The 22,843-nt window shown below is 49.0% G+C and overlaps 1 protein-coding gene across 10 annotated transcripts in view; it reads left to right on the top strand.

Moving 5' to 3' along the window:
* The window catches only part of SLC38A9 (solute carrier family 38 member 9), a 61,955-nt gene that overhangs the window by 11,512 nt on the left and 27,600 nt on the right, over window positions 1-22,843 (top strand). For all 10 annotated transcript variants that reach the window (XM_077347142.1, XM_077347140.1, XM_077347135.1 and 7 more), the window contains 9 exons: window positions 50-197; window positions 7,400-7,532; window positions 11,569-11,690; window positions 11,845-11,908; window positions 12,004-12,097; window positions 13,707-13,877; window positions 16,595-16,654; window positions 20,191-20,388; window positions 21,188-21,295. In XM_077347142.1, the coding sequence (XP_077203257.1) occupies window positions 94-197; window positions 7,400-7,532; window positions 11,569-11,690; window positions 11,845-11,908; window positions 12,004-12,097; window positions 13,707-13,877; window positions 16,595-16,654; window positions 20,191-20,388; window positions 21,188-21,295 (1,054 nt within the window). In that variant the 5' untranslated portion in view covers window positions 50-93. The remainder of the gene's footprint in view (window positions 1-49; window positions 198-7,399; window positions 7,533-11,568; window positions 11,691-11,844; window positions 11,909-12,003; window positions 12,098-13,706; window positions 13,878-16,594; window positions 16,655-20,190; window positions 20,389-21,187; window positions 21,296-22,843) is intronic.

The raw sequence follows: 22,843 nt of genomic DNA, 5'->3' as shown, positions 1-22,843 counted from the left end.
GGTATACCTTATAAATAATTAATTACAGCTCTGGTTTCTCTTGTTTAAGGTTAAAATAATTTTACTGCAATTGAAGAAGAGAGTTCTTCAGAAATGGAGGAGGATATTAAACCTCTCCTGGTCCCTGTTGGAGGTGATGAAGATGATGCTGGAGTCCTCAATATTCAGTTTAGTCCAGAAGACTTTAAGTACAAAAGGTAGGGACATTCATTTAATTTTGTGCATTGACAATAACATGAATGATTTGAATCATAGAGTTGGAAGCGGCCATACAGTCTAACCTCCGGTTCAATGCAGGATCAACCTAAAGCATTCACTGCCAGTACCAGGGAGCTCTCCACCTCCTTAGACAGCTGATTCTACTGCTGAACTGTGAAAAGTTTTACCTTATATCTAGTAGGTACCATTCTCCATGTAGTTTAAAGCCATTACTGGGAGTCCTATCCTTTGTGTCGTGGTTCGGTCCTTGGTGGCTTGGGAACGGGACCGAACCCCGCCATCAGAGGCGCCCGCGATCACGGAGGTAGGGCATGGTGATCATAGGCAAGCCGGCAGCTGGGCGCCCCACCCGATCGTTGAGGTGGCAATGGCCGCTAAAGAACCTCAATGTCCCCCTCCACCTTTTGACAAGGGCCCGGAGATGGCCCTTTGTTCCAGGAAAATGGGCCATCAGGAACCCCGGAAAACCTCGCATATGTGCATGAGTCATGATTGTATCAGCATGTTCCCTCCGCAAGTACTGGGTGGGGCAATACAGCCTAAGGAGGTGGGTTTTGTATAAAAGGGAGCTTCCACCTGGAGTTCGGTGGAAGCTCTTATTCCATACCAGCGGACTCCACGTTGCTGAAATAAAGCTTGTTCCTGTTGTATCGTTCACCAGGCCTGGAGTGACGTTTTCTTCAAAGGGGCACCCTGTTTTTTCAGTTAGCAAGCGGGTCCCCGACATCGTAAGAGCTTCCCACCGAACTCCAGGGTCGGCATCGCATCCGAGCGCTTATCGGGACGGATCCAGAGATGGCGTTTTCAAGCAACGGGGCGGTCTCGACCCCCACGAACCCCGGGAACATGAGTTTAATGTCCCCGGGAGATTTCCTCCGAAAATCGGGGGGCCAGGAGCAGCTGTCCGGGACCCCGAGACCCTCGGCAGCGGCGGCCAAGGGAAGGCGCCGGGCCATGGGGTTCCCAAGCACGGCGGGGAGCGCGCCGAGGTCTGGGGGGTTGGCCCCAACCTGGGACACCCAGCTGAGGCAGGCGCTTCGCCCGGTAGGACCTGAGGAATCCCTAGAGGACCTGCGGCGGGCCATGGCGGACTTGGCCAGGCGCTTGCAGGCAGCTGAAGCCCGTGAGCAAGCTCGGGCCGGGCCCGGAGGGACTGGTAATACAACGGCGGAGGGGATCGCGTCGAGTGAGGACGTCTCCAGCGACGAGGACGAGCCCGGCACTGGTGAGCGGGCCCCGGACCCCGACCCGGAGCAGTTTTCAGTCCCGAGTAGGCGAGACGGCCAGCGGAGAGGCGAGACAGCAGAGGATCTCGGGGGAGCGGGTGAGCCGACGGGGCGGCGAGAGCCGGACCAACGCAGGAGCGACGTGCAAGGCAGGGAGCGGCACGGCGTCGTTGGGCAAGTTGGTAGCCGGTGGAGCGGAGCAGGACGAGACGGCGGACGCCGAGAATCCCGGATCCGGAGGGGGTCGGACTACTCTCCAAAACGTTCCCCCCCAGAGCTTAAGGCGCGTTTCGACGGGACGCCGGACGACCTCCCGCAGTTCCTCCTCCACGCGCTGACGCATGCCCGGAGGTATGGAGACCGGTATGAGGACTCCGAGGACTTGGTCTGGGGGGTGGCCTCGTGTCTCCAGGGCAAGGCGGGTCAGTGGTACCTAGGGTTGGCCGAGCGCGGCGACCCGGCAACTCGGGACCTGCAGGACTTCGTGGTCGCGCTCCGCCGACGATTCCAGGACCCCCAGGCTGAGGACAAGGCAAAGAGTCGGATCAAGGGACTTCGACAGGGTACTAGGGGGGTTATGGACTATATAGACATTTTCCGGAGGGAAGCAGGCAAGGTGTTCTCCTGGAACGAGGAGACCCAAATCGAGTACTTCCGGGAGGGCCTTAACCCGAAGCTCAGGGAATGGGCCGTGATCAAGGGGACGGAAGAAGATCTGTCTACACTGGAGGGGTGGTGTTTTGTGGTCGCCAAGCTGGAAGCCAGCCTGGGTTGGGCCGCCGCACCCCCCCGGGAGGCCAAAGGCGGGTCAGCCGAGGCGCCGAGACCGGGCCCCGACAACTCTCGCCCCAAACGACCCCCGAACCCCGAGCGGGAAAGGAGACGCCGGGAAGGTCTGTGCCTGAAATGCGGGGGGTCAGGACATTTCGCAGCAGCGTGCCAACGGCAAGGGGGGGAGGACCGCGGGCTCTCCCAGGGGGGAGGTGCGACACGCCCCCAGCAGGCACGCCGGGCGGAGGACCTCCGCAACGAACCGGGAAGCGCCCAGGCGACGGGAAACGGCCAGGACCTGCTGTAGACGGCGCCGGGCAGCAGGTCCCGCGGTGCGAGGGAAAACCCCTACAGCATGAGGCGCGACCTCCGAACGTGGTAATTTTAGAGCTCCGGAACCCGGAGAACGGACTAAGTTGGGTGGGGGAGGCTCTTTTGGACTCTGGATGCGACCACAGCATGGTCCACCCCCAGATAGCCCGGGCTTTGGGGCTACCGAAGCGCATTCGGAAGGTTCCCCTGGTTTTCGTCCAGATGGACGGCAGCCCGATTCAGGGGGGACCTTTCGGGGAGGAGGTGGGTCCTATCGCCATCCACATAGGGGACCACCAAGAGCTGCGGTGGCTGATCCAGGTCCCCGTAGCGGGATATCGGGCGGTGTTGGGCCTGGATTGGCTGAAGGAACACAACCCCGTGGTGGACTGGCGGGCGGGGACCCTGAAGTTCGACTTGACGGTGGGTGCACGGCATCGGGTCCCCCACGAGAATTCCAGCCACAAGAGGACGGCGGCGCGTCCCAGGGGAGCGGCGGCGGCGCAGCAGGAGATACCAGAGCCCGAGGTCCCGCCAGAGTACCGAGACCTCGCAGCCGTTTTCAGCGAGCGGGAAGCGGACGAGCTACCCCCACACCGCCGCACGGACTGCGCTATCAACATCCCAGAGGGGGCGGTACTACCCAAAGGGCGCATCTACAAGATGAGTGAGGGTGAGCTCAAGGACCTCCGGGAGTTTTTGGGTAAAAATCTGGCCCGAGGTTTCATCCGGCCCGCTTCCAGTCCCATGGGAGCTCCAGTCTTGTTCGTCCGGAAAAAGGATGGGTCCCGACGGCTGTGCCAGGACTACCGGGGCCTCAACGCCATCGCAGCGGGGAACGCTTACCCCCTCCCGCTGATCCCGGATTTGCTGGCCCGGCTGGGCAAAGGGACTCTGTTCACTAAGCTGGACCTAAGGGAGGCGTACTACCGGGTACGCATCCGGGAGGGGGATGAGTGGAAAACAGCGTTTAACTGTCAATTGGGACAATTCGAATTTAAAGTGATGCCGTTCGGTTTAAGCGGGGCACCCGGGGTTTTCATGAGTCTAATTAATGAGGTGTTGCAGGACCTTCTGTTTCAGGGGGTGGTTGTTTATTTGGATGACGTCCTGATCTACAGCCAAGATCCCCAAGAGCACGTGACCCTGGTGAGGGAGGTGTTAAAGCGCCTGCTGGCAAACCACCTATACGTGAAGCTGGCTAAGTGCGAATTCCACCGTCCCTCCCTGGACTATTTGGGCTACCGCATCTCAGCCCAGGGCATAGCTATGGACCCCGAGAAGGTGCAGGCGGTGCTGGCCTGGGAAAGGCCCCGCACCCGGAAACAGCTACAAAGCTTCCTGGGGTTTGCTAACTTTTTTAGAGGCTTCATCCCCAGATACTCCTCCGTAGTGGCTCCCCTCACGGACTTGCTAGGTACCAAGGGGAGAGGTCCTCGCGCCACGCGGCCCAGCGCAGCGCTCGGCTGGAATGAGAAATCGGAGGCAGCGTTCCTGGCCCTCAAGCAAGCTTTCGCGTCTGAGCCCACGCTACTGCACGTCGACCCAACCCAGCCGATGGTGGTACAAGTCGACGCCAGCGACGCAGCAGCCGGGGCGGTTCTCCTGCAGCGAGACAAGGCGGGACAGCTGAGGCCGGCGGCCTACCTCTCACGAAAATTCGCCGAAACGGAGCGGAACTGGTCTACCTGGGAGAAGGAGGCGTTTGCGATTAAGTTCGCCCTCACCGAATGGCGGCATTGGCTGGAGGAAACAGAGGAGCCGTTCGAGGTCTGGACAGATCACAAGAATCTGGAGGCGCTCCGGCAACCGCGATCCCTGAACGCCAAGCAGATGAGGTGGGCGGAGTTCTTTTCGCGGTACAATTTCAAGCTTGGTCACATCCCCGGCAAAGAGAATTTCCTCGCGGACGCCCTCTCCCGTCTGCCGCATTATGGGGAGGGGTACGCTCCCTGCACCAGGTCCGTGTTTGGTGAGGAGCAGCTGGGACGGGGGGTCGTCACTAGGCGTCGGGCCAGGGAGGAATGGGAGCCCGACCCGGCGACCGCCCCGCTCCGAGACCGCCTAGTGGCAGCCTACGGGACAGACGAGGAGCTGGCTGAGCTCCGGGACTCTTTGATTTTGGACTCCGGTCTCTGGCGGAGGGGGGAGGCTGTCTACGTCCCGGAAGGGCTACGACGGGAAGCCCTCAGCCTCTGCCACGATGCTAAGACCGCCGGGCACTTCGGTTTCGTAAAATCCTGGAAGTTGGCCCGGCGGCGGTTTTGGTGGCCCAGTCTGCGGCGGGACACAAAAGCTTACGTCAGTGGTTGTCCTGTCTGCCTGACCTGCAAGCCGGGGGTTGGCAAGCCGAAAGGTCTGCTGCACCCGCTCGAGGTCCCGACCCGGCCGTGGTCAGTGATCTCCATGGACTTTATAACAGACTTGCCTCCCAGCAAGGGGAAAACGGTGATCTGGGTGGTGGTAGATCTATTTTCCAAACAGGCCCATTTCATTCCTTGCGCCAGTGTCCCCAGTGCTTCACAGTTGGCTCGGATGTTCCTGGATCACGTGTTCCGACTGCACGGGCTGCCGGACAAGGTGATTTCCGATCGGGGCTCACAATTCGTGTCCCGGTTTTGGCAAGCTTTCCTGCGCCTGTTAGACATCGAGCAAGGGCTGAGCTCCGCTTACCACCCCCAGACGGACGGGCAGACCGAGCGGGTTAATCAAGTACTGGAGCAGTACTTGCGGTGTTTCGGTTCCTATCATCAAGACACCTGGGTGCCCCTGCTCCCCCTGGCCGAGTTCGCGTACAACAACGCAGACCACAGCAGCACGGAGATGTCGCCTTTTGCCGTCGTCTACGGGACAGACCTGAGACACTTCCCGGAGCTTGGAGAGGTCCCCGCCCGGGAATCGGCCGACCTTCGCGAGTGGGGGAAGCGTGCCGGGAGCTGCTGGAAGTCGCTGCAGGAGCAGCTCCACAAAGTCAAGGCAGCGCAGAAAGAGGACGCCGACCGGAAGAGACGACCAGCTGAGGAGATCCGACCGGGGGATCGAGTTTACCTTTCCACCCGGAACCTACGGTTGAATTTGCCCAGCAAGAAGCTAGGCCCTCGGTTTTTGGGGCCTTTCGAGGTCTTGGCCCCGATCAACGAAGTTTCGGTCAAGCTCAAGCTCCCCAAGAACCTCCGGCACATCCATCCCGTCTTTCACGTGAGCCTTCTAAAAAAAACTCCGGACGGTGACGTTTGGCACCCCGTGTTTTCCCCGCCAGCGCCCGAGGTCCTGCCGGGGGGGGAGCACCACGAGGTGGCGGATATCCTGGACTCTAGACTCCACAGGGGGAAGTTGCAGTACCTCGTGGAATGGAAGGACTTCGCTTTGGGGGACCGGGAATGGGTCTGGGCAGCGGACGTCCTTGCGCCCCGACTCACTGAACGTTTCCACAAGCGGTATCCTGGCCGTCCCGGGGGGTTGGAGAATGGACCTTTGGGGGGGCAGAATGTCGTGGTTCGGTCCTTGGTGGCTTGGGAACGGGACCGAACCCCGCCATCAGAGGCGCCCGCGATCACGGAGGTAGGGCATGGTGATCATAGGCAAGCCGGCAGCTGGGCGCCCCACCCGATCGTTGAGGTGGCAATGGCCGCTAAAGAACCTCAATGTCCCCCTCCACCTTTTGACAAGGGCCCGGAGATGGCCCTTTGTTCCAGGAAAATGGGCCATCAGGAACCCCGGAAAACCTCGCATATGTGCATGAGTCATGATTGTATCAGCATGTTCCCTCCGCAAGTACTGGGTGGGGCAATACAGCCTAAGGAGGTGGGTTTTGTATAAAAGGGAGCTTCCACCTGGAGTTCGGTGGAAGCTCTTATTCCATACCAGCGGACTCCACGTTGCTGAAATAAAGCTTGTTCCTGTTGTATCGTTCACCAGGCCTGGAGTGACGTTTTCTTCAAAGGGGCACCCTGTTTTTTCAGTTAGCAAGCGGGTCCCCGACACCTTTGGTGCCAACAGGAACCACTCCCTGCCGTCCTCCAAGTGACAACCTTTCAGATACTTAGAGAGCCATCATGTCCCCCTCTCAACCTCCTCTTCTCCAGGCTGGACACTCCCATGTCCCTTAGACTTTCCTCATAGGGCTTGGCCCTCATACCCTGCATGATCCTCCTCACTCTCCACATCTTTTTTGAAATGATGTCTCCAGAACTTCACATAGTGCTCCAGGTGTGGTCTGCCCAATGCGTTACACATTATGGGATTATGACATCTTGTGATTTTGATGTAATGCCTCTGTTGATACAGCCCAAGCCTGCAGTTGCCGTCTTTACCATCAGATCACGTTGTCTCCTCATTTTTAGCTTAAAGTATCCCAAGGTCTCGTTCACACACACTGCTACCAAGAACTGTCTCCCATCCATTATGCCTGCTTCTCATTTTTGTGACCCAGATGTAGAACTCTGCACTTCTCTTTATTGAATTGCATCTTGTTCTCCTTTGCTCACTTTTCCAGCAAGTTCAGATCTCATTGAACTCTATCAGCTGGGGTGTTTGCTATGCCTGCAAATTTAATGAGTAGTCCCTCCACCCCTTCATCCAGATCATTAAAAAATATTGAAAAGTATCTGACCCAGTACCAGGCCCTGTAGCACCTCCCCCCATTCTATTGAAACACCATTGACAACTACTCTTTGGGCATGGTTTCCTAAGGTTTGATTATTCAGCTTTCCTAATTAATAACGATGTTTAGCTTGTCTCTGTTCACTTAATTTTCCCAATTCACAAGACTTCTGAATTGAAATGCTCCAAATAGGAAGAAGAGAAGAGCAGACTTTCCGGGTTAGCTCTTGAACGTTCCTTAGAATAGTCCATTTTTGCTTCCTTTGCAGACCATTCCACGTAGAACCCACGAATATTGTTAGCATGAACGATGACATGCAGAGAGTTTCCGACGGAGCTTCAGCAATGAATAAGCGGATTCACTACTATAGCAGGCTCTCTTCGCCTTCAGACAGAGCCCTGGTAAGACAAAAAAGATGGGCTGATGTAAAACCTCAATACAAAGCCAAAAAAGGGAAACCAAAACCCAACCTAACCGGAAAAGTTAGGAACCCAAAGGTTGAGTGGCAAAAATAATTTAAAAAATTTTGCAAATATTTATTACATAAAGTGCACTAATTTAAAAATTTTAAAACATCTATAAATCAGAGTCATTGTAATTTAAACAAATCACAATTCTAACTACACATGGACATACCGACATAGAATGGCGTTTTTAGTCCTGGCCCCAATCTGTTGGAATGAGCTCCTGGAAGAGCTGAGGGCCCTGCAGGAGTTTTCTGCATTCCGCAGGGCCTATAAAACAGAGCCCTTCCGCCGGGTTTATGGCTGAGGCCATGGCATAGAAGATTATATGTCCCTCCAGGAGAGAGACACCAGGCGAGTATACATTAGGCCAGATCATCGCGGGAACAAACCATCATCTGTGATGCCGCCATGATATGCAACATGAGGGGATTGGTTGTGGGGTGGGAAGATAGCTTTTTTCGCTGCCAGGGTGTGTGTTATATCTTAATGGAGTTATAATAATTGTATTATGTGGAGTTTTATTCTGTAACACACCGCAAGACGGTTCGCCAATAGCAGCAGGTAACAAATCCAATTTAAAATAATAATAATAACAATAAACCAAGAGGTCTTCCTCAGTGGTCAAATTGTTATGAGAAATGCACTCATGCCTAAAATCAAAGGGCTTTCTGGGTGGCAAAGAAAAATCTTGTTTGGTGCTGCTTCAATTAGTCTTTCTAATATAAAAATATCTGATTTGGAGCCCACAATTAAAATATATACTTCCAGAGGCCACCACTCTCTGCTTTTGCCCAGCATCTCAGCCTGAAGGTTCAGATCCCCTGTCAGTTAAAACAGCTTTGGGGGGGGGGGAAGCACGGCCACCGGCGCAAACGTGCATGCGCAGCAGGTCCGCGCATGCGCTTTGCACCATGCGCGGCCGCAAACGCGCATGCGCGGCAGTTTCTGATCGCCCCCCCCCCCCCATCACCGGTCCGCAGCCTTCAAAAGGTTGCGGACCACTGAGTTAGAACACACTGAAATCCTATGATGCCTTATAGCTAGCTGACTCACTCAGCAGCAGTTGCATTCTGATGAATTCTGAAGAGGGTGATGATTTGAGTGCCACTCCATCTGTATTAATTTACAAGCAAGGGGAAATGGAAAGAAAGGTGGCTGAGGTGAATGGAGATAAATGGTGACCATGGAGCAGGGCTTAATTCGAGTTCGTGTTTAAGCCCGAAAGGCTGTGTTTGATATTTGGCCTTTGAATACGCATAGTAAATTTGTTGCTGGGCCCACCCATCAGGCCGGCCACACCCTCGACCTGATCTTTGGGGCAGGGATAGAGGTGGTTCTGGATACAGCTTTGGCCGTACCATGGTCAGACCATTATGCCCTGCGGGCTCGGATCAAGACCCCACCCCCTCCCCAGTTGGGCGGCGGGCGCATTTTTGCCCGCCCAAGGAGACTCATGGATCCAATTGGTTTCCAGAATGCTCTGCGGGACCCGAAACCTCCCGGCATCTCGTTAGCGGCCATGGTGGAGGACTGGCAGTCCCGCCTGTCGGCTGCCATAGACGAGATTGCTCCTAGACGTCTTCTCTGCCCTCGACTCAAACGGGCACCCTGGTATACTGGGGAGCTCCGGGAGAAGAAGAGGGAATTGAGACGACTAGAGCGAGTGTGGCGGAAGGCCCGTGACGAGGCTACAAGAACATCTCATCGCACGTTTATGAGGGCGTATGAGATGGCAGTGAAAGCGGCTAAACGTGAATTCTTTGCCGCGGAAATTGCATCCGCTAGCTCTTGCCCAGCTCAACTATTTAGGGTTGTTAGATCTCTTACCGCCCTGGAAGATGGGCGCCAAAATAGTAGGAATTTGACCATCAGCTGTGAGGCATTTGCGAGCCATTTCGCGGATAAAGTCTTGTCGCTCCGCCACTCCCTTCCAGCTACAGTTAATACAGTTAATGAACTAGAGGCCCGTTGGCCGCCTTTGGAGGTAACGTTTGATGGCTTCAGGCGGCTCTCTTTATCCGAAGTGGACGGGTTGCTGGGGAGGATGAGGGCAACCACCTGCCCCCTTGATCCCTGTCCGTCTTGGCTCCTTAAGGGGAGGGATGGACGGATAGGTGAGCAGCTCAGGGATATTGTTAACTGCTCTCTCCAGTTGGGGGAGTTTCCTGAGGTGCTGAAGGAGGCGATGGTGTGCCCTCTCCTCAAGAAGCCATCCCTGGACCCACATGACCCTGCAAGCTACCGCCCAGTAGCGCATCTAGCGTTCCTGGGTAAGGTGGTGGAAAGGGCTGCGGCGGACCAGCTCCTAGCGTTCCTGGAAGATACTTCGGCACTCGATCCATACCAGTCTGGCTTCCGCCCTGGTCATGGGGTGGAGACTGTGTTGGTCTCCTTGTTGGATGACCTTCGTCGCCAGCTTGACCGAGGTGGCTCTGCTGTGCTAGTTCTTTTAGATCTGTCGGCCGCGTTTGACGTGGTCGATCACGAGCTGCTAGCGAGCCGCCTTGCCGGTACGGGGATAAGGGGTACAGCGTTACGCTGGATACGCTCCTTCCTCCAAAACCGGACACAGAGGGTAGCCGTGGGAGAGGAAGTATCGGGCCCTTACCGGCTCCCTTGTGGGGTCCCACAGGGCTCGGTGCTCTCTCCTACATTATTTAACATCTTTATGCACCCTCTGGCTCAACTGGTACGGAGCTATGGGCTGGGTTGCCACCAGTACGCTGATGACACCCAGCTCTTTCTCCTCATGGATGGCCACCCGGACTCCCCCCCAGATCCATTTGCCAGATGTTTGGAAGCCGTAGCTGGATGGCTCAAGCAGAGTCGCCTGAAACTCAACCCCTCCAAGACGGAGGTTCTGTGGTTGGGCCGTAGGGGGGCAGATCAGGAAGCGCGCTTACCCTTTCTGGCCGGGACGCAACTTAATATCGCATCTCAGGCCAGGAATTTAGGGGTGACCATCGATGCCTCACTAACACTCGAGGCACAGGTTAAACAGGTAGCTAGCCGGGCATTTTTCCATCTTCGCCAGGCTCGGCTACTAGCGCCCTATCTGTCCTCTGAACACCTGGCCACAGTGATCCATGCGACGGTCACCTCTAGACTAGATTTCTGTAACTCGCTCTACACCGGCCTGCCTCTGGGCTTGATCCGGAAACTGCAACTCGTCCAAAATGCGGCTGCTAGAGTCCTCACAGCTACACCATGGAGGGCTCACATCCAGCCAGTTCTGAGGCAGCTGCATTGGTTACCGGTCGCCTTCCGGATCAGGTTCAAGGTTTTGGTTTTGACCTTCAAGGCCATCCGTGGTCTAGGCCCAGCATATATGAGGGACCGCCTTTTGCCCTATATCCCCCGCAGGGCTTTACGCTCTGCGGGGGCTAACCTACTGGTCGTTCCCGGCCCCAAGGAAGCCCGCCTGGCCTCAACTAGGGCCAGGGCCTTTTCGGTCCTGGCCCCAACCTGGTGGAATGAGCTCCCGGAAGAGCTGAGGGCCCTGCGGGAATTACCAGCATTCCGCAGGGCCTGTAAGACGGAGCTCTTCCGCCAGGCTTATAACTGAGGCCGGGTGGAAAGAAGATCAGCCCCCCCCTCACAAACTGGTGGTAGAGAGCGTCACCCCCCACCGTAGATGAGGATGCGGAGAGCAAATGAGTAGGCTACGCCATCGCTGTTACAATTATTGTAAATCATTGGTTTTTATTGTCATTTTATGGTTTTAGGGGACGGGTTTATGTAAGCCGCCTCGAGCCTTCGGGGGGAGGCGGGGTATAAATATAAATATAATAATAATAATAATAATAAAGCTAAAAGAGAGGATGCCTCTGAACTTGGCACCATCTCTTCTGTGACTAAGCCTCCCGCACGCAGTTATGAAGGTCCTCCTAGTAAAAGGTCAGATAACAAGCACAACGTTGGGACGCTTGAAGACTCGTAGCTGATGCTTTGTGGGTTCTCTTTTGTTTAGGTGGCCCCTGATCATGTGGTTCCTGGTCCTGAAGAAATCTATGTGTACAGTCCTTCAGGAACTGCTTTTAAAATAGACAGCTGTACCGACGGTTATGGCAAAAACTCAAGCATGGTAACGATGTATGTGAATAGTTTTGCATGCAGGGGGGGATGTTGTACATTATTTTGCAAATCGGCCCTGTTTGTAAGTTCACAATGCTCAGTATAAAAAAGAAAAAAACCATGGCAGCAATTCATGCAGTTCTCTTAATGACATTTCCTTGTGTCTTACCAGTTTCATGATCTGGAACACAATGATGGGTACATCTATACTAAGTATTCCCTGGGGAATAAAACAGGTGAGGTAACATTCTTATTTTTAGGAAAATAATAATTGTACCATAATGAAGAAGTAGTTGGTGCTGAGTAATGTTCTTCTTTTTTAAAACAACAGGCAGGATTTACAACTGGGATTGTTATTATTTTATTAATGGGCCTCTTGACCCTTTACTGCTGCTACAGAGTTCTGAAATCGAGGACAACGATACGTAAGTATGTGTTTCGGCACTATGTCCTTGTTGATGATTCTTCAAGGAACCCCTATGCATTGTAAAAGATTCATAGGCCTGTTTGAAAATGTGCTGTCAATTCAAGGGGCATAGACCTGTCGAGCTTTACTGTCACTGTCATGTGAACTAACAGTAGGGACTCAGAGACTGGCCAGTGACCCTGCTGTCAAGGGCTATGGTTTAGTGGTAGAGCCCCTATTTGGCATGCAGAAGGTCTCCGGTTCAATCTCCAGTTAAAAGGATCAGGCAGTAAATGATATGAAAGCTTCTTGTCTCTGAAGATCCACTGTCCACCTGAGTAGTTAATACTGACCTTGATGGACCAATGGTGTAATTTTGTATAAGGCAGCTTCATGTGATCGGTCTTTGGGTATTCTTGCATGATCATAATTAACTCCTTCAAAACAGAAACAAACCAATGAGTACAATTTTTGAATAATCCCTCTCTTGCTGTCATGTATATATGAAAGTTAGCTTAAGTTTTATAGGGTGAGTTAACCATAATTAAAGTATTCCGTGGATATCTAAGATTCTTCATTTTCACTGAGTCAACTTTCCAAGTTTTAACCACTTAAATGAGGTTTATGATTGGAACAGTGTCTCTAGCAGTCTTCATGAAACACCGGAAGGCCATTTTATTGAACGAGTCTTTTAATGTGGTGTTGGCTGCTGGCATTTTTAGGGAAGATGATATTTGGGAGCCCTTATTGTATATCTTAAATTTGAGTTTGTATATGGGCTGAGTGACTATGCTTATGTGGTTCCTCAGGAACCGTTCCTAACTACCCTCTTCACAACCCACATCTATCCCCCCCCCCACCTCTATGGAGTTCTGTTCGGGGGGGGGGGGGGCGGTTAGGCTGCCAATCTTTTGTGATTGTAGGAGGCTTTAGAGCCCTGGCTATAATGGGTTTTATATGGGGATTTTATATTGTATGCTGCTGCGAGTCTTCGGAAAGTGGCAGGATATAAGCCTAATAAATATTTTTAAATATATATATGACATCTATTCTATATTCCATCTATGTGTGAGGTCCACTTTAGTGTTGCTCATGGCTGGCCTTTCCTGTTTTAGCACCATGATTGTGGATTTCTATCAATGTTAGCTTTTAAGATACAAGCAAAAGCATTTTTCTGTATCTTCAAGTTTTCTGTTAACTACAAGTGGTAGTTATTTTTTTCATTGGGTGTCAGTCATTTAAAGAAATCATTAGCACAAAGTACACAGGAATCAGTTTTATAAACTACTTAAACTTATCTAATCACACTGATCTAATCACACTGCAGCAAATTGGATTGAACTGACTTAAATTTAATTATTTGCTTCAGGATGTTTGCCATACACACAGGCATTCCAATTTTGATTACATGCAAATCTATTAAGTGTTTGCTGCTTTAATTTGTGCCACTTGCCATACTAAAATATGTTATCTCTTGTGCATTATGGGGAAATGGTTAATCATGCATTGCTATCTTGAGGCTTATACCTACTGAGAAGATGTATTACCCTTTGAAATTAGCATAGGATTAGATTAATTGGGTATTAACTCTCTGCTTGATGGATGCTATTCAAGTATTATTGTTTTAGCTTCAACAGATACTTCAGCGTGGGAGTTTCCAGATGTTTGCCAGTATTATTTTGGATCCTTTGGTCAGTGGTCCAGTCTTTTATTTTCATTGGTGTCTCTTATTGGAGCCATGGTGGTTTACTGGGTGCTCATGTCCAATTTCCTCTTCAACACAGGACAGTTTATTTACAGTAAGTATAATTTTGTAAAATACTTTATTGATAAGGAGCCTTGGCTTTTGTACTTGTCAAAAGACCATCATATGGAGCTTGTTTTATTTCAGGAAGATGTTGCAAAAGGTAGAACTTAGTGGTCACATATATATGATGCAGGTGTGGCAGAGTGTTGAAAATCCCAGCAAACTTAATTGAGTAGAACAGACGTGCCTTAAATTGTATGAATTAATAAAGAGATCACTTTCAGCACGAAGTACTGAAAGCAGAAGATAAAGTTACTGCATATTCTATAGCATTGGGACACACACACACACAGAATTGTCTATTTGGCATTCCAAAAATGTTTAAAAGATGGTGTTAAATTCTCCAACAAAGGATTTTTTTTAATGTGGCATCTGTTCAGTATATTTGGAAGCAAGAAATGAAAAAATGCTGATCCCAGTCCATGGCAAAGCAATCAAGGGGCATATAATTCTTCGTTATTTCTATGTCAGTTTCTATGTCAGAGTCTGTGTTTTATTGCATCATCATTGCTTCCTCTCCTTGGGAAAGAACTCCTGATCATTAGTGTCTGACTATAATGTAGTAATATTTATACTGATATCAAGATTGTCTCCTTCAGCTTGGTGTGGTAGTGTAGAGCCAGCTTGGTGTAGTGGTTAGGAGTGCGGGGTTTGATTCCCTGCTCCTCCTCCACATGCAGCCAGCTGGGTGACATTGGGCTCTCCACAGCACCGATAAAACTATTCTGACAGAGCAGTAATATCAGGGGCTCTCTCAGCCTCACCTCCCTCACAGGGTGTCTATTGTGGGGAGAGGAAAGGGAAGATGAATGTAAGCCGCTTTGAGACTCCTTCTGGTAGAGAAAAGTGGCATATAAGAATCAACTCTTCTTCAGCAAGTCTTTAAACGATGTCAAAGGAACTTTTAAAGTTTTTTCTCATAGTATTAAACTCCGAACAGTTGACTTCACAAACTATTAGTTTCCTGTGTTATTTTGTGCCTTCGAACCTCTGCTTAAACAGTGACTTAAAATGAGTAAGAGTATTTTAGATCAGCATTACTCAGAAGCATTGTAATTAATTCAGGGGATGTGTATTAAAATATGTTGATTTCATATAGAAATAGCAAAGATGATCTCTTACTAAGATTGGTAGTGGGTTATGACCAAGAGGGAAGCTTATTTGGGTAGTTTGCTTACAAATGATCTTTTCCTGACTGTTTTTGCCATGTAGAAGGCCCGTTATAAAACAGGCGCTTTAGTTGTAGCCTCTGCATCTGTTTATTCAATTAACCATCTTTAAAATAAATTAGTAACATATACTAAGGAACAATGACTTGGATACAGACTAGCTGTTTTGCGAGCTCAAGGATTTCTACTCACAGTGTGTGAGTTTTCTGTGTGTCCCCCAACACATACACACATGGCAACATGAAGCACCCCCTGAAACCCATTCCTCGGGGACAAGACATCCTCCCCTTCAAAACAGAGCTGCCGTGGGGGCAGGGAATCATACCCCCTCAGTGAAAACCTTTGCGCTTGCAGAAATGCTAGTGTAGACCTAAGCCATAGATCCTAGGAATACTCCAGAATGTGGTAATGACTTGGAAGTGATTTAAATATTGCAAAAACATATGCCGGTTGCTTACTTATATTCTTAGTAAAAACAGTCCTTAAAGGACAACTGCATATTAGATTCTTTCAGTATTTACCCAATGCAGAAATTACACTGGTTTCTCTTTTTATTATCCTGTATTCAACCATAATTCTGGAAATAATTAATTGTTAGTTTGATTAAACAGGTAATTGCAGGCATTTTAGAATGATTTTCTAAGCTCCATAGACCAGTTTAGTTGGAATGGGTTTTAGAATGATTAAATAAGTCTCATGTGTTTTTGGTAGATATTGCTTCCAGTTAGTTGTAATTAGAACTCTGAAACAGATTACACCATTAGATTGTGGTAGCAATGAGGAAACTTATTTGTTTTAAGCCATTTATCCAGCAGATGGCAATGCAATTCATTGCAAGAAGGAAAGAAAGTTAGAGAGGACTGTTGCCTTTGCTTAAGCCCTGGAGTATTTTTGGAGGGTCCATTGAGCTTTTATTTCTAAATTTATTGAAATATCACAGATCACATTATAGAAAGAGAAGGATTTTGCCTCTTAATAGACACAGATACATCTGATCGTGTAGTGGCAAAACAAATGTATCGTGTAGTGACAAAACAAATGTACCCAGAGACAGGATTAGAAACAAGGGTATGAAAGACTCACTGAACCATTGACAGAATTCCCAGTGAGATGGGTGAGCCAGTGGGGTAGAGCTGCTGGCACTGGGCAAGGACTGTGGAGACTGTGGATCAACTCCCTGTTCACTAGGGTTGCCAAACTCCAGAATTGTCATGGTCATTCTACATGGGCTCCATCCCCAAAATCCTCAGGAATTTCCAACCTGTAGTTGTCAACTGTGTTCTCACCCATGAACCTTCACTGACTATCTCTGCAGTGGCCACCACCTACTATTCCACCCTGGTGCAGTCTATCACTTTTGAGTATAATTTTGCTTTCACTTCCTAAGGTTTGGGAAAGTTATCTCCGATAGTTCCACCCTAGCAGCCGTGGAAACAGTCACCATGTTGTATGTTGGCATGTATTGTGTTTGTTTCAGAAGTTTACATTTGAGGAAGACGGAAGCATCCTGAAGACATTTCTTTTTCTTTCTCTTTTTTAGATTACGTTCATCATATTAATGTTACAGATATTGTTCCTGGGACAAATGGGACAAATAAAGGTAAGGAAAACACAAAAATTATGTTTCTTATCTTTGAAACGTTCTGATACAATTGTCAATAAGTCTTCCTGAGAGCCAGCTTGGTGTAGTGGTTAGGAGTGCGAACTTCTAATCTGGCGAGGCGGGTTTGATTCTGCGATCCCCCACATGCAACCAGCTGGGTGACCTTGGGCTCGCTACAGCACTGACAAAGCTGTTCTGACTGAGCAGTAATATCAGGGCTCTCTCAGCCTCACCTCCCTCACAGAGTGCGTGTTGAGGGGAGAGGAAGGGAAGGCAATTGTGAGCCGCTTTGAGACTCCGGGTAGAGAAAAGCGGCATATAAGAACCAACTCTTCTTCTTCTAAACCTTAAAAAAAATTGGACACCCCTTTTCCATTAATGAGCTTATGTTTAATTAACATTTAAATTAGAATGAAGAAGACAATTTTTTTAAAAATTAATAAGAGTTGGTTTTTATAACCCGCTTTTTGCTATCTAAAGGAATCTCCGTTTACAATCACCTAATTCCTCTTCCTCTCCCCACAACAGACACCCTGTGACAGTGGTTCCCAACCACTGGGCGGGCCGCAGCTCCCTCTCTCCGACCCCTGCAGTAAGAAACTTCCCAGGCTGCAAGCTTGCAGCCCAGCAAGCTTCTTACTGTGGGAGGGGGGGAATGGGAAGCAGGGCCGCGCATCGGCACATGTGCCATGCGTGGCTGAAAACATGCATGCGTATGCACGTTTTCGGCCGCACATCCATGCCTGGGCAATCGCCCTCCCTGCTGCCGCCGGTCCCCAGCCTGAAAAAGGTTGGGGACCACTGCCCTGTGAGATAGGTGGGGGTGAAAGAGCCCTGACAAAACTGCTCTGTGAGAACAGCTCAAACAGGATTGTGAGTAGCCCAAGATTACCCAGCTGGTTGCGTGTGGAGGACTGGGAAATCAAACCTGGCTCCCTAGATTAGAGGCCACCACTCTTAACCACTACACCAAGTTGGAATGGAAGGTTGGCACAAACAGTGGTGGGGAATATAATTAGACACTAGTGGTCCTCCTGTGCCTTCTTTTTGACTCTGTGGCCAGCTGCCTGACCTGGAAGACCAACAAGCAGGGCATAGAGGCGAAGTCCTCCCTCTGAAATTGTATTTAGAGGTTCACTACCTCACATGTGTCGGTTCTTAGAAGTTATAATGGGTAGCAGCCATCAATGGACCTGCCCTCCATAAGTCTGTCTCTTCTCCTTTTAATGCCTTCTATGTTAATGGCCATCACGGCATCCACAGGCAGCAAATTTCACAATTCACTCATTGAGTAAAGAAGTTTTGTTTGTTTTTTCTCTCTCTGGAATCTTTTCCCCAACAAACTGATTGGGTGCCCCTGAGTTTCTAGCATCATGAGAGAAGGTGTGCTTTGAGTGCTTGTCAGAAAAGCAGGTATATAAATATTTTAACTAAACAAAAGGAGAAAAGATTTTCCCTGTCTACTTTCCGCGCATAAGTGGCCGATGGTGAGTGGAGGTGGCTGGGGGCCGCGAGCCCCGTCATGGAGAGGGGTGGTATAGAAACCTAATTGTAAATAAATAATTGCATTCCCCTTCCTTTCACCTCCTAGACCAGGGGTAGTCAAACTGCGGCCCTCCAGATGTCCATGGACTACAATTCCCAGAAGCCCCTGCCAGCAAATGCTAGCAGGGGCTTCTGGGAATTGTAGTCCATGGACATCTGGAGGGCCGCAGTTTGGTTACCCCTGTCCTAGACTGTTGCTGTGTGTGCATAACAACATGGGTCCTACACTTCAGAATAAAGATACAGTTGCCTGCATTGGGAGTCTGATTTCTGTGGGCTCTGGGAAATCGTACTGACTTCCAGTGATGTCACTGTACATCATTTGTATAGTCCTCAATTCAGGTTTGCACCAGACTGCTTTGGGTAGGAGTATAACTGCTCCCCCAATGCGGGAAAGAGTCCCATGTGCCTTTTCAGAAGCATTATCATCTGTCTTTCAAATTACTCCTGTTGTGCAGACAATGGGGAACAAACAGACTGGCAAAACTAATGCTGGTGGCTGAGTCACAGCCATTGACCTTTCAGAGACACAAGCAACTGCTGTGTGAAGCTTTGTATCTCAGGGCATTGTAACTGGGTGGGCACTCCGCCAGCGTGGGATGAAAAGAGTGGCATAGGGCACATTCCATGGGAGACATAGCTAGGCCATGCTCTGCAAATCAATCATGCCTGTTTACTGCAGACAGCTGCTTGAACCAGATTTAAACTGAGAAAGGAAGGGGGAGGGTGACTTTGTAGCACTGAGGTCAATGACTAAGGCTCAGGCTGTGATAGCAGCAGTTCTGAATGCTTCAACTGGGACATAAGAGCATGTGTGGTGTTGGGGGAAGCATCCTATTTAATGAACAAAATTGGTGTGTGGGACCTCGTTCACACCTGCTCCTTAGCTCTGAATCATATAGACTCATAGAGTTGTAAGGTCCCGCCAGGGTCATCTAGTCCAACCCCCTGCAGAATGCAGGGGAGCCTTTAGGAAGCTGGTTCCAAAACCTTCGGGCTGCTGTCTCCTTGGTTCCCTAGGCCACATCCCTAGTGCTTCCACACATACATGCATACAAACACACACCTCTTTCCTGGTGTTAGATCTGCTGCAAATTCAAAATGCACTGTACTTCCTACCCTCATTTTATTATTTATACTTCATTCTCTTGGTGCAGCTGTCTTGGGGCAGTTGACAGTATAGACAATAAACAATGGTAAAAACAGTTAATAACAATGAAAACCGTTAAAATGAACCAATACACTGTGGTTGTCAAATCTGCTGACTGAATAGCTGTATTCCCTTCACAGTCCAGGGTGGGAAAGGGTTACGGAGGAGGGCCCAACTGATGGTATCCTAACTTCTGGTTGTTGTGCAGTGGCCATATTTTAGTCTGGAAAAAAATAGATAAATTCTTTGTAAAAATCATTTGTAAAAGCCATTTTAGGCCCTCTTGGGAAGAGACAGAGAGAGAAAGAGAAGCAAGCCATGAAAAATCCCATGGCCAAGAGCAAGATGAAGAAGGCTTTTCCAGCCTCACAAAGATGGAGACATTTGAGGAAGGGTTGCCAACCCTGAATTTAAAAAATCCCGGAGATCTGGGATGAAGCTTGGGAAAGACAGAGGAGGGGGACAGGAATATGATTCTATCCAGTCTGCCTTCTGAAGCTGTCGTCTTCTTCAAGAAACTAAGCAGGGTTGGCCCTGGTCAGTCGTAGGCTGGGAGACCACCAAGAAAGTTCAGGGTCACCACTATCCAGAGGCCTACAGCCTTAAAATTCCTAACTCCCCCCCCCATCCTTCTACTGCTCCCGGGGGGGGGGGGCATACTGCTCACTTAGGAAACCCTTACTTTAGGAGATAAGTGAAAACTATTCTGTCCAGAATCTCATTGTCAAGGTCTTTTGCCTCTGCCTCTGTACTGCCGCGATTATGTTCCTCTGGTTTCCCCCCTCCCCTTTTCTTGTGTTCCTGGAACTACCTTTCTGCTTTCTTTTTGATTTTACAGTAATCTGTCCAGGTGACCCTGGACATGATGTACCAGGAAACAAAACTTTGATGTTTCTTTCTGCCAGTGAATCGGGATTTGAGGCATTTGAAACGTGGTGGAGCAAGTCAAGAACTGTCCCGCTTTACTTGATTGCCGTTCTTCTGCCTCTATTGAATTTTAAGTCTCCATCTTTCTTTGCAAAGTTTAACATCTTAGGTAGGCAACCTTCTTAAAGATTACCTTACTCTCCAGTGGGAGGGGGGAGTGTAACAGTCACCATGAAAACAAATTTCCTATTGGATTTCTGCAGTTTTGGTTTCATCAAGAACCTAAAAAAGGTCAAAAGAAGGGAAATAATGTTAAGCCTCTGTAGGGTAGAACACAATTTTAAAATTTAGTACTAATATTTCTTAAACGCCCAAGGCTTATAACATAGCCTCAATAAAATCACGGCATACATGCATACCAATGCCTCCACTGACCAGATGCGTTTCAGCATTCCTGCCTTTATCAGGCATAAAATAAAAACAGCATAGATAAAATACAAGAAATACAGTAATTGTTACATACATTTAGCTCCTTTACATTAAATGATATTATATACTCTGGACCAGGAGTAGTCAAACTGTGGCCCTCCAGATGTCCATGGACTACAATTCCCAGAAGCCCCTGCCAGTGAATGCTGGCAGGGGCTTCTGGGAATTGTAGTCCATGGACATCTGGAGGGCCACAGTTTGACTACCCCTGCTCTGGACACTATGGACCTTAGTCAGTTTCGTGGACAAGAAGGCCAGATAAAACAAATTGAGGCATGTTTCAAAAGCAGGCCCTGGTCAAAAGAAACACTTTCAGCGTCCTGTAAGTGTCCTGTAGGAGCCAATTGTCATCCAAAGTATGCTGCAGGTTATATGTGTGTGTTGATATTAGCCCCTGTCTGTTTTTTAGTGGTCAAAGCAATTTTTTGCCACCACTTGCCCTAACTGCATCTTTTAAAATATAATTTTCCTCACTGCAGGTACAATTTCAGTCGTCTATCTTGTTTTCCTTGTTACTCTGAAAGCTGCACGTTTGGGATTTCATTTACAGTTCCACTGGATTGAAGAGAGCACATATTTTGTGCCAGGTAAAATATTTACCATTTTTTAAAAAACAAACAACTGGCTCTTTAAAAGGTGAACTTTTTTGGTCATTCAATAGGAGTTTTGCGTATTACATTAGGAGTGTACGTTATTTTGTTCTCCTATTTTTCATTTTCCTGTTCCTAGAATCTTAGCTTTTGTTACTTCAGGGATGTTACTTTTAAAGTAATGACAATAGATAACCTTTAGCATATGTGACAAGTCAGGTTTCCTTGGAGCAGTGGGGGAAATGTCCATTGAATATGCAGCTATTAGGGCAGGTGACCAGTGAAGCAAATGCTTAATCATGTTGTTCAGCAGGGGCAGGCAAACTGTGGCCCTCCAGATGGCCATGGACTACAATTCCCAAGAGCCCCTGCCTTGTAGTCTATGGACATCTGGAGGGCCATAGTTTGCCTACCCTTGTTGTACAGTCACCTTCCTTGGGCATTTCAAAGGAAGCCATTTAAAATGGAGGTTTATGTCTACAGAAGCAAGCAATATTTCTGTGTTGAGAATATCCTGCTAATTCAAGAATTGAAGCCAGATTACCCCACTGCAAACCTTCCACACTCCAGCCCTATGCCTATTTAAGCGCTCTGATATGAATAGGCTTAGGTTGGTATATGGAAGGTTTGTGGTGGGGTAATCTGCTTTCAATTCTTGAATTAGCTCTGCATAGGAATGCACCATGAGTGAGTGAAGCTAAAGGAAGGTAGAAACTGGCTGCAAATAGAGAGAATGATTCTGCAAAAAAAGAAAAATCACTTGGTTGAAATCTACATAGTATTGTGACTTCTTGCATGGCATATTCCTGACTGTTCCTCTTTTTAACTGCCGTGTCTAGGGTTAGATTGATCAAATTGGCAATTACACAAACTGTTTTACATATCTAGGAAATAGTACAATCATAGAGTTGGAAGGGACCTGCAGACTAGTTAAAGCCAGGGTGGTGTAGAGGTTAAGAGCGATGGCTTCTAATCTTGCAAGCCGGGTTTGATTCCCTGCTCCTCCACATGCAGCTAGCTGGATGACCTTGGGCTTGTCACAGCCCTGACAGTGCTTGTCTCACAGACCAGTCCTGTCAGAGTTCTCTCAGCCTCGCAGGGTGTCTGTTGAGGGAAGAGGAAAGAGAAGCTGATTGTAAGCCACTTTGAGACTCTTTCATGCAGTGAAAAGCAGGGTATAAAAAACAACTCTTCTTAAAGAGCAAACAGTTAACAATATTTCCCTAATATGATCGATTCCAACTAGGAACAGGCTGGTGGGTAGTTCAGATCTCAACTCAGCCATGAGTATGCCAGTTAGCCTTTGATAAGCTGCTGTCTTTCAACCCTGGACCACCTTTTCTTATCTGCTATATATACAGGCTACATTGTGGCGGTCTTACCATTGCAAGAAGATAGTCTGTATGAACATATTGAAAACGTTTACTCCTCCCCCAAAGACCACAAAATTATCATAAATCAACGTAACCATCAGCAGAATTTTAAAATCCAAGTTGAAATGATTCTCACACCAAGCTGCCAAGTTTATAAGAAAAAGCTCTCTTA

Source organism: Paroedura picta, chromosome 7 (assembly GCF_049243985.1).
Source record: "Paroedura picta isolate Pp20150507F chromosome 7, Ppicta_v3.0, whole genome shotgun sequence".
Classification (NCBI taxonomy): domain Eukaryota; kingdom Metazoa; phylum Chordata; class Lepidosauria; order Squamata; family Gekkonidae; genus Paroedura; species Paroedura picta.
This window is presented reverse-complemented; position numbering and strand designations above follow the sequence as displayed.